This window comes from Hippopotamus amphibius, chromosome 4, assembly GCF_030028045.1.
Source record: "Hippopotamus amphibius kiboko isolate mHipAmp2 chromosome 4, mHipAmp2.hap2, whole genome shotgun sequence".
Classification (NCBI taxonomy): domain Eukaryota; kingdom Metazoa; phylum Chordata; class Mammalia; order Artiodactyla; family Hippopotamidae; genus Hippopotamus; species Hippopotamus amphibius.
Window position 1 is genome coordinate 132,732,584 of NC_080189.1, and position 18,000 is coordinate 132,750,583.

Here is an 18,000-nt window from a genome sequence, read left to right on the forward strand (position 1 = left end):
GCTAGGGTCTTTTGCCCCCCCCCCCCCCCCCCCCCCATCCCACATGTTTTAAAAAGGTAGTTCAAGATACATTTATTGAGCATTTGGCTAGGAACTTGAGATAAATTAGTGAGAAGTTTCTAGAATCTCAGTCTAATGAAGTGCCCTCACCTCCTACTTTGTTACACATAGATGTACGTACATACACACAAACACACATAAACCCTGTCATTTTTAAACCTGATTTCAGTTCAAAACCAGCAGTAAATAGAAGGTAGCATTTTGTCTCTCAGTCTGAAAGCATTGTTCTTAATTTCATTATAGTGAATTTTTCTTGGCTTGCATTAATGTGATAAAGTAACTTATTAATCTCACCTCACCACTTACAGTGTACCATTAAAAAGACTAAACAATTCGTTCTGAAAATTAAATATTTAAATATATTCAAGATATATTAGTACATATAGCCAAATAAAGTCAATTGCTTAGGTTTTCAGCTGCTGCATATATATATATTTTTTTTTCCAAAGAAGAAAAATCCTTATGTTTCTGACTATTTGTAGCTTTTTTCATCAGAAGAAAACTACCACAGCATTTGTTACAGCCAGTCAGATAGTCAGTGTGGTTCTCCTCCAAGGGGTTGGTCAGAAGAGTTGGATGAACGTGGGCATACCTTATATACCAGTGACTATACTAATGAAAAGGTACTTTCTTTTTTTCTCATCTAGTTTTCTTGGTAGATTCCTCTCAAAATCATTGTGTACTGAAGCTTTAGCAGTATTTTAAAAACTCATGAAAATATTTTCTTGTAATTCTGTAATCATGTCAACTGACAGTATGAAAACTCAATGTAACTACTGATTCATGGTTTTAAACTGCTTCCAGTTACAGTAATTTTTGTGGTGTCAACCTGTTTAAGACAGACCCTTTGAAGAGTAGACCCTTTGAGTGTCAGTTGGCTTATACTTCTTCAGTAAACATATTTGTGTTTTTCTTGGGGAATACTTTTTTGGAAATAGTTTCTCAACATGCCGTTATGATATACCACCTCACTTCCTACACTCCTTTTTCTTTTATAACCAAGTTATGTAAAACAAAAAACCATGAATCTAGTATTTTATGATTAATTAACTAGTTTGAGAGTGCATGTTGGAATTTTATGAATTTATCGTCAGAGAAGGTAATTGATTATTGAGCTAGTTTAAAGAATAAGACCCTTGGGAATAAATGGAGATAGGTTTTTACTCCTTATTCTTGCTTTAATTAGTTACCACTAGAACGTAAGGAAGCAATAATTTTCATTTATTTCACAATCAAGATCATATGTTTGTATCTTAGTCTTTCCTCCTCATATTCACTGTGTTATATTGTGTGACATTTTGTTGTTGATGTTATTCAGCTCGTATTCAGTAAGCTGTATTGGTTACAGGAGGTAATTCCTAAGGGTTTGCATGAAGTTTGGCGTAAATCGTTTAGTAGTTTTATCCTTAAAGATTGAAGAAAAATTCTCTTTTGTTAATTTCTCAACCCTGTTTTCAGGGTGGGTGTGGCCCTGTTGTATAGTGCATATATACATTTGTGTATCTTTATGTTATACATTTCTTGTTGTTAAGTGGTGATTGAATCACTAGCTTGACATTGGATGAAAGAGAGAAAATAAATTTACATTTAATATTTAGTTTAACTTATTTTTACCAAACTTAACACTGCAAGTCTGTTAGTATAAATTTGTTTTATATTTCTTTTGCAATGTTCTTGAGCAAATAGAATAAAATTCATAAGAATGTCTTCTAATATCTCTGGTTATATAAGCTTAAACTCAGTTTTATTTACATTTCAAATTAACACCTGTTTTGTTTCCTTAGTGGCTCAAGCACGTTGACGATCAAGGTAGACAGTATTACTACAGCGCAGATGGATCTCGGTCAGAATGGGAGCTGCCGAAGGTAATAAACCTTAACACTGAATTTCTATTTAAAATAGTAGACGAGATAATAGCTGAAAATGCTTAACAGCTGATTTATTTTAAAATTTTTATTCAACTTTTAAAGAGCAGCAGTTCTAGTTTTTTTCAGAATTCATTGAGAATTCTTTGCCTAAATTATTCTAAGACATGCATTATCTTATAGCTATATAATACTGATAATCCCTATTTAAAAATTCTTTTGGTTTAACTTGAAATCAGTTTTTCATTGTTCCTGGAAACAGCGTTCCCTTCAGTGCCAGTAATGCCAATGGTTCTCTTGAATATATTGAGTTTCTACATGAAATTGGTCTTATATTTATTTTTTTAAAGAAAGAAAAGCAACTCAGTATTCAAGTTAATTCTTACATGTAGATGTGTGCTGTAATTGAGTCAATCATTAGCAGCTTGTGGCAAGATCTAGGGTCTCACTGGCTCTCTTCAGATAAGTGTACCAGGGCTGAATTTATCCAAAGCAGTAGGTTTCAAAGTGGTCATATACTTATCACTGTTAGTATTAAGATAATTTTAAATAATATCTGAGCAAACATTTAAGTTTTAATTGATAAATTATTTTAATGTTTTAGAAGACAACTGTAAGTAGCAGACATATCTGTAGTGTCAATTATCAGATAGACTTTAGTTTTTAAAGGAGATTTTTTTTGTCCCAGAGTAAGTCAATTTAAAGAAAAATATTAGTATAAATATACATGGATAAGAAAAAAATCATTGAAATTGCAGTGGATAGTGTAAACTATAGACGGAGGGACAGGAAGGTAACAAATATTAAAGCATAGTTAAGAGAAGTGGAAGATGGCTGAAAAGTTTCCTATATTCATATATCAGGAATTCTAGAAGAAGAAAATGGTAGGGAAATAGTATTTGAAAATATAACTTCTGGCAGTTTTCTAAAACTAAAGGAAGGCATGCATTTTTAACTGGAAAATATGCCTTCAGTACTGACCAGAAGAGAGAAAAATAAATACACATGTTGACAAATTTAACTGGATCTGTGGAACTTCAGTAGAGGAGACAATCTTAAAAGCCACCAAAGGGTAAAAAACCACTTTGCATATGCTGGGATCCATTCCTTACCCATTCCTATATCAGTGCTCTTTGCTGTGTACCTTTGTAGCAGCCTCCCACTGTGGATGGGGGTGTATAGTCCTCTGTTACCATGACTGAATCCGGTTTAGTTATGTGACTGGCTTCCACTGATGGGACTTGAGCAGATGTGTCACAAACATGGTATTGAAATGGGCTTGTGCACCAGGGCTTGCTCTTCCACTTCTGCCACTGTCATGCACCAGGCTAATGTCCTGGTCCTACGAGGAGTAAATACATTTTAAGAAAATGAACAGAGCCCCAGAGATCTGTGGGAAAATACAGAAGATCTCACATTCATTTCATCAGAATTCCAGAAGAAGTGGAGAAGGAGTGTGAGGCTGAAAGATATTTGCAGAAGCAATGTTTGAAAACACCCCAAATTTGACAAAAGACAAACCAAAAGATTCAGGAAGCTGAGTAAATACTAAACAGGATAAACTCAAAGAAATCCACATCCAGACGCACTGTAGTCAAATTTCTGAAAACTAAAGACTTCCCTTTTTCCCCTCCAAAAAAAATCTTGGAAGCAGCTCAGTGAAACAACACAGTACCTGTAGGGTAATAGTGATTTGAATGGCAGTGGATGTCTTATCAGAAACCATGAAGCCAGAGGAAGTGGTAAAACATTTTACAAATGATGAAAGAAAAAACTGTCAACCCATAAGTGCCCATCCAGCAAAAACATCCTTCAGAAATGAAAATAAAATAAAGACATTTTCAGATGAAAGTAAACTCAGAGATTTATTACCAGCAGTCTTGTTCTCAAAGAATTGCTATAGGAAATCCTTAAAGCGGAAGAGAAATGATAAATGAAGAAAACTTGGAACATTAAAAATGAAGAAAGTATAACGGGAAGGGTGAATATCTGAGGAAACTTTTGTCCTGAGTTTTGTTTTGTTTTTTGAATATTTATGTATTTATTTGGCTGTGCCAGGTCTTCCTTGTGGCATGTGGGATCTTTGTTGCCGCATGTGGGGATCTTTAGTTGCGGTATGCGGGATCTAGTTCCCAGGCCAGTGATCGAAGCCAGGCCCCCTGCATTGGGAGCGTGAGTCTTAACCACTGGACTACCAGGGAAGTCCCTTGTCCTGAATTTTAAGGGGACGGAAAAAGGTATTCCATGCAATTGGAGATCAAAAGAAAGCTGGAACAACAATATTCATATCAGACAAAGTAGACTTTAAAATAAAGACTGTTACAAGAGACAGAGAAGGACAGTACGTAATGATCAAGGGATCAATCCAAGATGAAGATGTAACAGTTGTAAATATACATGCACCCAACATAGGAGCACCTCAATATATAAGGCAAATTTTAACAGCCATAAAAGGAGAAATTAACAGTAACACAATAAGAGGGGGGGACTTTAACACTCCACTTTCATCAGTGGACAGATGATTCAGACAGAAAATCAATAAGGAAGCAAAGGCCCTAAATGACACGTTAGACCAGATGACTTAACTGATATCTATAGAGCATTCTATGCAAAAGCAGCAGACACACATTCTTCTCAAGTGCACATGGAACATTGTCCAGGATAGATCACATACTGGGCCACAAAGTGAGCCTTGGTAAATTTAAGAAAACAAATCATATCAAGCATCTTTTCCGACCACAATGCTATAAGCTTAGAAGTAAACTATAAGAAGAAACTGTAAAAAACACAAACACGTGGAGGCTAAACAATATGCTACTAGGCAACCAATGGATCACTGAAGAAATCAGAGAGGAAATCAAAATTATGTTTGACCTTTAAAAAAAATTACATTTTTGAAGAAGTACTCATCGTAGGTAGAGATGATATTTAAGACAACTATCAATATATTGTAAAGAGGGGAGAGTAGTGTCATGTAATTGTTGGTAAGGTTTCCACATTTCACTTGAAATAGTAAAATGCTGATATTGGTAGACTGTGAGAAATTAAGTATATAAATTATAATCCCTAGGGCAAGCACTAAAAAACTGTAAGGAGAGATAGACTCAAGAAACTATAGGTAGGGACTTCCCTGGTGGTCCAGTGGTTAAGACTTTGCCCTCCAGTGCAGGGGGTGTGGATTCAGTTCCTGGTTGGGGAGCTAAGATCCCACGTACTTTGTGGCAAAAAACCAAAACATGAAACAGAAGCAATGTTGTAACAAATTCAGTAAAGACTTTAAAAATGGTCCACATCAAAATAAGCTAAAAAAAAAATTTTTTTTTTTCAGAATGACCAAGTCCACGACCCAACTGCATGTTGCTACAAAATGATCACTTCAAATATAATGATATATTACATCATGTTAAAGGTTATTTATCATATAATCTACAGTAAATCTCACACTTCACAGTGTGATTACAGGAGCTTTGCCAACAGAGTTAGGGCCTAGGCTATAATCTTCCCGTCAGTGTTTCTATTCAACAATAAGAAAAGAAAAAAAAAGAATTGAAAGGTAAAATTGTTCTTTTGATTATTAGAAAATCAGGAGATTTGGCAAACTCAATACTGATGATGGTTCACCAAGGTTGCTGGACATAAAATCAGCCTAAAAACTACCCATTTCTCTAGTGAAAAGTCAATTTAAAAATGTGATGGGAATAAAGATCTTTTTTACACTAGCAGCAGCAGTAGCAACACCAAGAAGAGTCGTGACTAAGAATACTCCTGTAGAAGGTTTGTAAGATCTTAATGAAGAAAATTTCAGAGCAGAATTGAGGGACATAAGAGATGACCAGAAATGGTGCAATACACTGTTATGATCTTGGATTGGGAAGCTTAATTTTATAACAGTGTCCCCATTGATCTGTAAATTCACAGATCAGTAGTAAATTTCCACTTACTATCCCCAGTTTTTTGAACTAATGCTAAATTTTGTTTGCAAACAAAGGCCTATGAAGAACCAGAATATTCCTGAGTAGGGAGAATGTGGGGGAGGAGTGGAGTTCCTGCGGTAGTGGTTACGTTGTGGGCACATGTGTAGAGAAGTAGACCAGCAGAGCAGAGTATAAAGCTCAGATGTGGCCTCACAAATCCCTGGGTAAAGTATGGACTGTGCAATAATGCTGTGAAGATTATAGTTATTCACAGGAAAAAAAATGAAAGAAACGTAAATGTTGACTTCATACCTAGTGGTTAATTCCAGGTAGATGACAGTTGTAAATGTAGTTAAGTAAAACTTTAAAGGCTGTAGTTTTATATCAAAAAATATCTTTGACCGCAGAGTGAGGAGGATTTCTTAAACAAGACTGTAGAAGGAAAAACTATAAAAGGAAAGATTGACAGATGTGACTACATAAAATTCAACAGAACACCTTCTAATACAAAAGCTACCATACACAAAAGGGAAGAGATGAGCTTCAGATTCAGAAAAGATACATTCAACTCACGTAACTTATGACACCTTAGAAGCCAAAATATCAATATACAAAGAACTTCCTGGTTCTTTCTGTACACAGTATTGAGAGATAGAACCGAGTCAGAAATAGGCAAAATATATGACTAAGCAATACAGAGAAGAGGAAATACATGAAACAAGTACCTGAAAAGATGTTCATATTTTAAGTAATCAGGAGAATGAAAACAATGAGATAGCATTTCACCCTTCAGATTTTAAAAAATGTGTGCATATGTACATACATTTGTTTTATATACACAAATGTATATAAATTCAACAATAACCGAGTAGGGTAGTCCAGAGTATTATGTTCTGCTGGTAGGAGTGTAATTAGTACCACCACCTCGGATATGTCCACTTATAGTCGGACGGTTAAATCATGGTATCCGCATGTAATGTAGTGTTACATAGAAGTGAAACATACGTGAGTTAGAGCTGCACACTCACCAGTAGGGATGCAGGATGTTTTTTATAAAAACATATTGAGTGAAAAAGCAAGTTGAAGATTGATGCATGTGATATGATTTTATTTATATAAAATTTAAAAGCCCACAGGTACTATGTATTTATAGACACATGTACTAAAGTGTAAAGTGCATGAGAATGGTGAGAACTGAGCTATGTGGTACTGCTAGGAAGGCAGGGAGAGGAATGGAATCTGGAAGATGTATTCACAGGACTCTAATATTTGATTTCTTTAAAAAGAAAAAGGTACCTGTTTTATGTTAGATGTGCTAAAGCTTGGTTGCTGTTATTATAGTCGCTGTTCTTTTTGTATGTTTGAAATAATTCAAATAAAAATGCAATTAAAATTCTTAAAAGAAAAAAGTTGTTTTTAAAGGATTTGTAAAATGTTGTTTTAGCCATCTTCTTTAACTAGATGTGTGTGTGTATTGTAGCTGTGGTGTTCTCTTATTTTTCTTTTCTCTAATTATGTGACAGTTTTTTTTTGTCTTCTGTTTACACTAGATTTTATATATGACATTTTATTTGTGCTTTATTTGCTTTTATGTACATAACTGTCGCCTAGTAAAATTATCAGCACCTTTAGAATTGTGACTATTACCCAGTTTAATTTTATACTATTTTTCTTGCCTCTTGGAAAGGATTTCTCAACAATTGTAATTATAAAGCTCAGCAGCTAGTGTGGGTATCCATTAAAGTTCATACACAAGCTTACACACAACTACACATTTTAATTATTGCTAACGATGACTGTATGGAAGGGAAAATACAGCTCTGCTTAGTAACCAGGTCTCTTTTCACTTAGAGATTTACGACATAGAATTTTGGGGGGGAAGCCTTGAAGCTTCATCTTTGGTTATTCTAAAAGTGATCCCTTTGTGAACTCCTGTGACAGATCTTAAGATTGCTGTTTGTTAAGTAACAATGAATGAAAAACACACCCGTATGTGATTGCCTGGCTTTGGCAAATTTTAATGTAAAAAACAAAGTAACAGCTTTGGGAAACAGTTTGGGGGACTGTCTGGACTCATTTTGGATAGTAAAGAAATGGCATATTGTGGAGAAAGATGTTGGAAGCTTTTAAAATATTAATGACAATATAAATAATATATTGAAATTTAATATAAATATATCATAAAATAATATAATTTCACTGAAATTATGAGTCATTAAAATTTAAGACACACGGCTTTTTAGAGAAGAAGATATTAGGTATCCTTTGGTTTCAGAAGAGGGATGTATCCCTTAAAAAGTAGATGGATTTTCTTTTGTCATTTTATTATAATTCATTATTTATAATTTATTAAGACTGCCTGCATAAAACAGCATAACTCTTAAACCTAAGATTTCTCAGATGTTTATGTCTGGTGGTCTACTTGACATTTCAAACACTGGTAGGACTTAATACCTTATTGATAATGTGTTCTTAATTTTATGTGTAATTTTCATTTGACCGTTGTTACTTATCCTTTGTACACAACTGATATGTTCAGGTTTGGTGTTTGGAACTAGTAACCATCTCTATCTTTTGACTTGGTTATGTTTTACCATTTCAGAGAAACAAATAATAGTGTGTTTGGCCTATAAATGGAAAGTAAAAGTAAAAACAAAAACCCCTTTAAATGTGAGAATACTGTTGTATATGAAAGCATCATTTTAAAAACCTAAACCAAAAATTGAATTCATGTGGAATTTTGAAGTAGAAGGAAACTTAAAAAAATTAATTTGGTGACCTCATTTTATAAATTGTAATAACTAATATTTATTAAGAACCCATCAAGGCAACATTTGGCACTTTTTATTCTGTTTAATCCTTAGAACTTTATTTCCATTATATCTGTTTTACAGTTGATGAAACTTAGACTTGGGGAGATTAAGTGTTTTGCCAAAGATAACAGTAACTTGGTCTCTCCAACACCCAAATCTGTGATCTTCTTGACTGTGCCTCAGTGCTGGTCAGAAATGAGAAGACTCATGACAGTGTCACATGGTGAACTTTGCTGATGCCATGTGTCACTTGGAGCCAGCATGTTTAGATTCCACTTTTGTTTCTGTTATTTATGAGGTATAATTTGTTTTCTTTAGTATAATGCTTCATCTCAGCAGCAAAGAGAGATTATTAAAAGTAGGAGTCTGGACAGGCGGCTGCAAGAACCAATAGTGTTAACAAAGTGGAGACATAGCACCATTGTGCTGGACACCAATGACAAGGTAGGACTCTCTGAGAAAACCTGCCGAGAACTTTGGCACATTCCTTATTCTTTATTTTCTCCTCGGCTGAAGCTCATACCTTGGTGATGACTGTTTTATTGTGTGTCATATCAGTTTGTCCCAAGTGGGGTTTGGTTTTGAAGTTTTTTGATCTTTGCACAATGGACTGACTTATGTGTGGCATAATGATGTGTTCCATGATACATTTGGGCCTAGTAGGTGACAGGTAAAGTCGCATATCCATTGTTGTTTGTCTGTGATCTCTAGGAGATCTAATGGTAAAGGCGTTTAATTAACTTTCCCTTCCCAGGGAATATTGGAGCCCTGCTCCTCCTGTTTCCCTAAGTGCCCTCCGCACAAGTGCTTCTGAGAAGTCGTGTTCTCTGTTTTAAATTGGAAATGGATTTTGATGCAAACATGCGATTGGAAAAGCCATAAAGTTTTAAACTTCCTTGTGGGTTACATCTTCACATTATGGCTTCATTTTGGGGATAGACTAGGAAATTAGTAACGAATATGTAGAACATCAGACACACTAATGTTAAAATGTGACGGTGGTGGTAATACCCTAGAACTAAAATATTTGTCACTGGGGACGCTCTTTTATTTTACCACCAGAATGTTAGGTATGTTAGTGAAAACAGGATGAACTCTCCTGAGGCGTATTTCACTGTGTTTGGATACTTTCAGTCTTAAATTCCTTTATAAATTATCTCAATCTGTCAAACAACTACTTCTAATTTCTATTTGTAAAGATGTTATGTGAGAGCATATTAAAGGAATGAAATTTTGGAGTCTGTGCTATTGAAGAATGCTTGAAAATATATTAGCATTAAGGTTAACCTGTGTAGTTAAGTCCTAGAGATTTTAATAGAAAAATTCATTTAACTCCCAGAACCAGATTATAGTTGAGTGTGTACAGGAAGCTCCTATACTGTATGTAATGAAAGCTCCAGTGTAAAAGCTGTTGTTGAGCCAACTCTACTGCCTCTTCATACTAGGACAAAAACGATGGTAATTTTGGTGACGTGGACTTAAAATTTATTACTCCTTTATAATCTTTCTTGAGATTCATTTTCAGTCTGTTATTAGAATAACCTGCATGAAGTTCTTATTTCATATCCTTTTTCACCTAATTGTTTGAGAGTGTGATAACATGATTTTCTTGAGACCAGAGCTTTGCTTATTTTTGGTAGAAATGTCCTTTTACCCCTCACCTTTATAAATGGAGTCATAGATAACAACTTCACCAAGTAAACTCTTCTGTTTGTCATTAACTAGTTTATATGTTTTTAAGATTTGAGATTATAAAAGAGGGACTATTCCAGAACAAACTAGCTAAGATATGATAAGGGGTAAAATGTGTATAACTTGAAAGGTAATCAGAGAAACCTAATACTATGTAGCAAATGTTGTTATGATGATATAGGTCCTAATTCAGTTGCGTGACAACCTTGGAGGAGGTAGGGGTGGGTGTGTGTGTGTGTGTGTGTGTGTGTGTGTGTGTGTGTGTGTGTGTGTGTGTGTGTGTGTGTATCTTTGTTTCTGCCTATGTGTGGTTTTTACTAAAACCTGCTACTTGTAGACATTTAAGATGTATTTAAATATGCATATACATTTATAAACATACATAAATAAGTATATAAATGTAAAATTGTTTCTGTTTATTATAATTGTTGTGTTTACATTATTACTACATTTTCTGTGGTTTTCATTTCTGTAGTACTGATAATGCCATGAAAAATAGATTGTAATTACCATTCATTTTATTCAATTACTTATTTTCTAGTTTATGGGCCATCAGATCTTTGCTCTTTTTCCCAGACTGTTTTAATATTACATACTCTTTTAGAAGTCAAGAAATTGAAATGTAAAACATCTGAGGCTGTCAGAAAAAAATACTTATGAGGCTAAACTGACATTAGGGCATTAAATGTAATTTCTTTTTATGAAGATATATTTGATATGATTTTAATGTTTTCTCCACTTAAAGAGTAGGCCGTGAATTTTGATTTTAAGGTTGTATCTTCAAGGATTTTCCCTGTAGTTTCACTGCTACCTGGTTTCTGTATTTATGAATTATATAGGATATAAACCTGAAAACTTTTTTCTAAGTGAATCGGTTTTATTAATGGTTTTTGTATTGTGATTTAATACAGATTCTCAGGCTTGTTGACAGTGCATTATCCAGTTTCATAAGTATAGAAAAGTAGATGATACAGATGTGAAGGTGAATGTCCACATAAATTATTTGGTTTTATAGGAAAATTAATAATAGATATTGGTGTATGATTTTCCTAATTCTCTTTTCCCGAAATTATTCAAAGCTTCTAGGCGAACAGAGAAAATTTAGATGGAGGTTGGCTGTTGGTACCAAAAAATGTTTTTTCAGTCTTATTCTCCACGAATAGTCTTACAGATATCTGAGTTAGAAATCACATACCATGTTTTAATACTGACAAAGCAGAATTGCTTTAAAAATGCACATTATTGGTTTGTTCCTATTATATTCTTGTAGGCTTAGACATTAAAACATTTCTTTGTTTTTCCTGGTGAGTTATTAATCTGCAAATCTGAGGTTTCTTCTTTGTATTTTAAACAATCTTGCTTATTTCTAGTAATTGGAAAGTTAGCTATAAATTACATTAAATATTAATAGCAATTTAATTTCTTAATACAAGTGCCCATTCTGGCGGTTGCCAAATAGTTCCTGTGACTATTTTTTGCCTAACCCTACCTGGATTCATACCAAGAGCAAGTTAGTGTGGGGACTGTTACATTTTCATCTGCAAGTGTTCAGATTTTACTTATTTTAAATGTGGTTAATTTAAGCTGATGCAGCATCATGATTTTAAGGTAACATGCATCATTTCTTTTGAGTAATTCTGTATGTGGTATTTAAATTTACTGTAATTGGTATAACATATGCTGTATTTCATAAACTTTATGACATCTGTAGTTTTCACATCTGTACCATATTAGTTTCAGAGCTGAATATAGAAGGGAAATAACTAGGAAAACATTTTTCTTAGCCTCCCTTATTAAGCTCTCCCACTGTGAGTAGAGGGAGGAATATAATTATATGAAATAGAGTAACATTTCTCATTACTTATTTCTTGTAGGAATCTCCAACTGCCTCAAAACCCTGCTATCCTGAAAATGAGTCTTCTCCCTCTTCACCAAAGCACCAGGATACAGTTAGTATGATAGCAGCATATAGATAATACAGTCCAATTATTTCAATCAATTTCAGTAAACTAATTTTCTCTGAGTGTAATGTTTAAGTATTTCTTGGGCTTCTATTAAATTTCATTGGTCTTTCAAAAAATAATCAGATAATAAGTTTAAATTAAAAATCAGATTTTATTGATTTAAAAATTCCCCCTTTTGTGCAAAATATGGTACCTTCGTGATCAATTTTTATACCATATTTGTAAGCGATGAATTTATGTTTGTTTTTTAAACACAAATATGAAAATCCCTGCAGAATGCTATCAAATTACACTTTACCCTTCCTTCCTCAGGCCAGCAGTCCAAAGGTAAGATGCATTTCCCTCCTCCTTAATGAGTTTAGATGCCCTTTTCCCCTCTCTGCTGTCAAATGCATTGCCCAGCCAAGGCCAGGTAATATTGGTCCTACGTAACTGAGCCTCAGGTTTCCTCTAAGCTGGAAACCGCCAGGACTTCTCTTTAGTCTTCACTTTGGAGGAATTCTGCTTGATCTCGGTGTTTGCAGCCCTCCCTACCCCCCCCTCCCCTGTGATTTGCTGCTCCTGCTCTTCCCCTCCAGTGGCTTCCCTCTCCTTCTAAAAGGAGGACTCAACTTTGTGATGAGGTCTACGAGACCGCGCCTGTCCCGGGGCCTCATCCCCTCTCCGTGCGTGTTCTCCTCTCTGCGAAGGAACCTGCTCTTCAGCTCCAGGCCCTTCACGCACTGAAACCTGTCTCCCCCTCATCGTTGCCTGGTCAACTTCTGATCATTCCTTAGAGCTCAGTTCAGACTCAGAATTTTCTTCAAATCCTCTAGATTTGGTCAGGTTTCCCTGTGATACTCTTCATAGCATTTAATTATGTGTTATTTGATTCCATAAAATCTAGTAACTCTTCTCGTTTCTTATTTCTTGTAGGATTTTCCAACCCTCAGTTAATGTCTTCCCCACTAAACAAAGAAAGGCTTCCTTAGAGCAGGACCAGAGTAACCCCAGTGCCTAGAGTAGTTGTTCCGTGGAGTTTTGCTGAATGAAGAAATGAAACTTTTAAAGCTTTCCAGAAGACAGACTTTTATTGCTACTTCCTTGATATTGAGGAACTATAATAGACTCTTGTTTGTTAGGATACCTCTGATTTCTAGAGGCACACATTTTCACAGATACCGTTTTCCTTTTCTGCCTCTTTTCTCTATCCCCGGGGCAAATCCTGTCTTGGTTTATATCATGAGTTGCCCATCTGTCCTGACATTGTTTAGGTGGTTTCCCTGCCTGCATGGTCCTTGGCCTTTCTGCACCTGCAGTCAATCCTGTGCTGGCCTGTAGGATGACTCTATAGGGCCTGCCCACACTCACCTCAGCGTAATAACATCTCTTCTTTTTCTCTCAGCTCCCAAGTCACTGATGGCATCAGTGGTGAGAAAGTTACCTCGTGTGCCCCTCAGCTCCCTGCTAAGGTTTTAAACTCCGAAGGGACTCATAGGGATAGATAGGGGCTGCTTTCTAATACTTTTTATCTTTTGCATTATTTAACACAGTTCTGGATACATAAGCATTAAATAAAGATAAAAGCGAATATGATTTTAGTGGTTTTGTCAAGAATTACTGTTTGAATGTAAGGTGCTATTACTGTAGTACTCTTAATCTATCCATCCATCTAGAAAAAAAGCAGAAGCCTTTTTTAACTTATTTTAAAATGGGTGATATATAACTTCTGAGAAGACCTTTTATAAATTATTTACATTTTGGTAAAAGGGAACTTCTAGGTAATCCTAGAAACATGAGTTTATAAATGTTCCACGTGGAGTTACAGAAGGACTGTTTGCAAATTATTTCCCCAAGCAGTTTCCTCTTTCTCAGCAGTTTGCCAGTAATCTGACCACTCTGGACTCAGGGTCCTCTTTGATGGCCGTGGCAGGGAACTGCCTCAGCAGCATTCTGTTTCATTCTTTCTTTACCTTCAGGTGGGAAACAGGAACAGCTCTGTTAATTCTGCTGAGGCTGCTCTGTTTTCCCATAAGTGTGCAGGGTCCTTTCCCCTACCCACAACCCGGCCCCTCCCCTCGAAGGCCTCTGCTCCCCTTGAACCTCTTCCTCCCTCAGCCTCTGCTCCCTGATCTCCACTTGCCCTGTTTCCACTGAGTCTCTTGCCTGTCTTTCCCACTCTTACCCAAGCAGATATTTTTTTAGTTTTTTGTGAGTTAAGATCTGATTGGTATAAAGCCATGGTGGTAAGAAAAAGGAAGCTACAAATTTAGACATGAAACTGACATCATAATCAATGTTAGTTACCTGATGTCATCTTTAAATCTCTGCAGATTGCCTATCTACCTCATGAATCTCTTTTTTTAATTAAAACTGTATTGAAATATAACTAACATACTCTACAGTTCACTCATGTAAAGTGTACAGTTCAGTAGTTTTTAGTATGTTCAGATAATTGCAACCATCATTACAGTCATTTTAGAATGTCTTCATCACTTAGAAAAGAAATCCTCATCTGCTGTCACCCCATCTACTTCCACATCCCATCAAGCCCTAAGCAGCCAGTAATGTACTTTTTCTTGTCTTTTCATTTCTTTTCAAGAATATATATATACACACACATGTATATATATTTATTTATTTGACTGTGTTGGGTCTTTGTTGTTGTGTGCAGACTTTTCTCTAGTTTCAGAGAGCGGAGGCTATTCTTCATTGCAGTGGCTTCTGTTGTTGCAGAGCACAGGCTCCAGGCACCCAGACTTCAGTAGTTGTGGCACATGGGCTTAGTTGCTCTGTGGCATGTGGGATTTTCCCCAACCAGGGATTGAACTCGTCCCCTGCATTGGCAGATTCTTAACCACTGTGCCACTAGGAAGTCCCCCAGTAATGTACCTTCTATCTCACAAGATTTGCCTCTTCTGGACACTTCACATGAGTAGAATCATACAACACATAGTCTTGTTTGACAGGCTTTGTTTACTCAGCATATGATGTTTTCATTCAGTCTCCTCTAATCAAAGCAGATGAAAATTTCATCCCTTAATATAAATTTTAAACATGTTCATTTTTTCTTATTTTATTTCCAGTTTTAAAATGCATTATTATTTTTCATAGTCACTTCAAGTCCTTATTTGAAGTCGTATATACATTTTTTTAAATTGATAATATTTCTCTACAACATGACTACGACATGGATTAAATAGAATTTTGTAGGCTGATCGAAGAACCTCATCTCTGTTTGTCCCAATGTGCCTGTGAGGATATGCATTTTATTTTTATTTTTTTAAGCTCTTTATTGGAATATAATTGCTTTACACTCTTGTACCAGTTTTTGAGGTACACCAAAGTGAATCAGCTGTATTTATACTTATATCCCTATATCCCCTCCCTCCCGGGACTCCCTCCCACCCTCCCTGTCCTGGCCCTCTAAAGCATCACCTATCATCAAGTTGATCTCCCTTTGTTATACAGCAACTTCCCACTAGCTATCTATTTTACATTTGATAGTGTATCTATGTCTATGCTACTCTCTCACTTCATCCCAGCTTCCCCTTCGCCCCCCAACCCAGCCCCATGTCCTCAAGTCCATTCTCTGCATCTGCATCGCCACTCTTGCCCTGTAACTGGGTTCATCAGTACCATTTCTTCAGACTCCATATGTATGAGTTAGCATATGGTATTTGTTTTTCTCTTTCTGGCTTACTTCGCTCTGTATGACAGTCTCTAGGTCTGTCCACCTCATTACATATAGTTCAATTTCGTTCCTTTTTATGGCTGAGTAATATTCCATTGTGTATATGTGCCACATCTTCTTTATCCATTCATCTGTTGATGGACATTTAGGTTGCTTTCATGTCTTGGCTATTGTAAATAGTGCTGCAGTGAACATCATGGTACATGTTTCTTTTAGGATTATGGTTTTCTCTGGGTATATGCTCGGTACTGGGATTACTGGGTCATATGGTAGTTCCAATTTTAGTTTTTTAAGGAACCTCCAAACTGTTTTCCATAGTGGCTGTACCAACTTACATTCCCACCCACAGTGCAGGAGAGTTCCCTTTTCTCCACACCTTCTCCAACATTTATTGTTTCTAGATTTTTTGATGATGGCCATTCTGACCGGAGTGAGGTGAAAGCTCATTGTGTCTTTGACTTACATTTCTCTAATGATTAGTGATGTTGAGCATCTTTTCATGTGTTTGTTAGCCATCTGCATGTCTTCTTTGGAGAAATGTCTGTTTAGGTCTTCTGCCCAATTGTGGATTGGGTTATTTGCTTTTTTGGTATTAATCTTCATGAGCTGCTTATATATTTTGGAGATTAATCCTTTGTCCATTGCTTCGTTCGCAAGTGTTTTCTCCCATTCTGAGGGTTGTCTTCTTGTCTTGTTTATGGTTTTTTTTGCTGTGCAAAAAAGCTTTTAAGTTTCATGAGGTCCCATTTGTTTATTCTTGATTTTATTTCCATTATTCTAGGAGGTGGGTCAAAAAGGACCTTACTTTGATATATGTCATAGAGTGTTCTGCCTATGTTTTCCTCTAGGAGTTTTATAGTGTCTGACCTTACATGTAGGTCTTTAATCCATTTTGAGTTTATTTTTGTGTATGGTATTAGGAAGTGTCCTAATTTCATTCTTTTACATGTAGCCGTCCAATTTTCCGAGCACCACTTATTGAAGAGGTTGTCTTTTTTCCATTGTATATTCTTGCCTCCTTTGTCAAAGATAAGGTGCCCATATGTGTGTGGGTTTACCTCTGGGTTCTCTATTCTGTTCCGTTGATCTACCTTTCTATTTTTTGCCAGTACCATACTGTCTTGATCACTGTAGCCTTGTAGTATAGTGAAGTCAGGAAGCCTAATTCCACCAATTCCATCTTTCCTTCTCAAGATTGCTTTGGCTATTCAGGGTCTTTTGTGTTTCCATACAAATCATAAGATTTCTTGTTCTAGTTCTGTGAAAAATGCTGTTGGTAATTTGATAGGGATTGCGTTGAATCTGTAAATTACTTTGGGTAAGATAGTCATTTTCACAATATCGATTCTTCCAATCCAAGAACATGGTATGTCTCTCCATCTGTTTGTATCGTCTTTGATTTCTTTCATCAGTGTCTTATAGTTTTCTGCATACAGATCTTTTACCTCCTTGGTTAGGTTTATTCCTAGGTATTTTATTCTTTTTGTTGCAATGGTAAATGGGAGAGTTTCCTTAATTTCTCTTTCTGCTCTTCCGTTGTTAGTGTATAGGAATGCAAGAGATTTCTGTGCATTAATTTTATATCCTGCTACTTTACTAAATTCATCAATTAGTGCTAGCAGTTTTCTGGTAGAGTCTTTAGGGTTTTCTATGTATAATATCATGTCATCTGCAAAAAGTGACAATTTTACTTGTTCGTTTCCAATTTGGATTCCTTTTATTTCATTTTCTTCTCTGATTGCTGTGGCTGAACTTCCAAAACTATGTTGAATAATAATGGTGAGAGTGGACACCCTTGTCTTGTTCCTGTTCTTAGAGGGAATGCTTTCAGTTTTTCACCATTTAGAATGATGTTGGCTGTTGGTGTGTCATATATGGCTTTTACTATGTTGAGGTAATTTCCTTCTATGCCCATTTTCTGGAGAGTTTTTATCATAAATGGATGTTGAATTTTGTCAAAAGTTTTTTCTGCATCTATTGAGATTGTCATATGGTTTTTAGGATATGCATTTTAAAGTT

The 18,000-nt window shown here is 35.7% G+C and overlaps 1 protein-coding gene across 8 annotated transcripts in view; it reads left to right on the forward strand.

Moving 5' to 3' along the window:
- Positions 1-18,000, forward strand: part of ARHGAP12 (Rho GTPase activating protein 12) — a 107,259-nt gene that overhangs the window by 61,101 nt on the left and 28,158 nt on the right. For 3 of the 8 annotated variants that reach the window (XM_057730833.1, XM_057730827.1, XM_057730830.1), the window contains 4 exons: positions 1,845-1,925; positions 8,971-9,096; positions 12,219-12,293; positions 12,621-12,635. In XM_057730833.1, the coding sequence (XP_057586816.1) occupies positions 1,845-1,925; positions 8,971-9,096; positions 12,219-12,293; positions 12,621-12,635 (297 nt within the window). Of the gene's footprint in view, positions 1-542; positions 684-1,844; positions 1,926-8,970; positions 9,097-12,218; positions 12,294-12,620; positions 12,636-18,000 lie in introns of all 8 variants that reach the window. The other 5 variants (XM_057730829.1, XM_057730831.1, XM_057730832.1 and 2 more) reach the window with 3 other exon arrangements.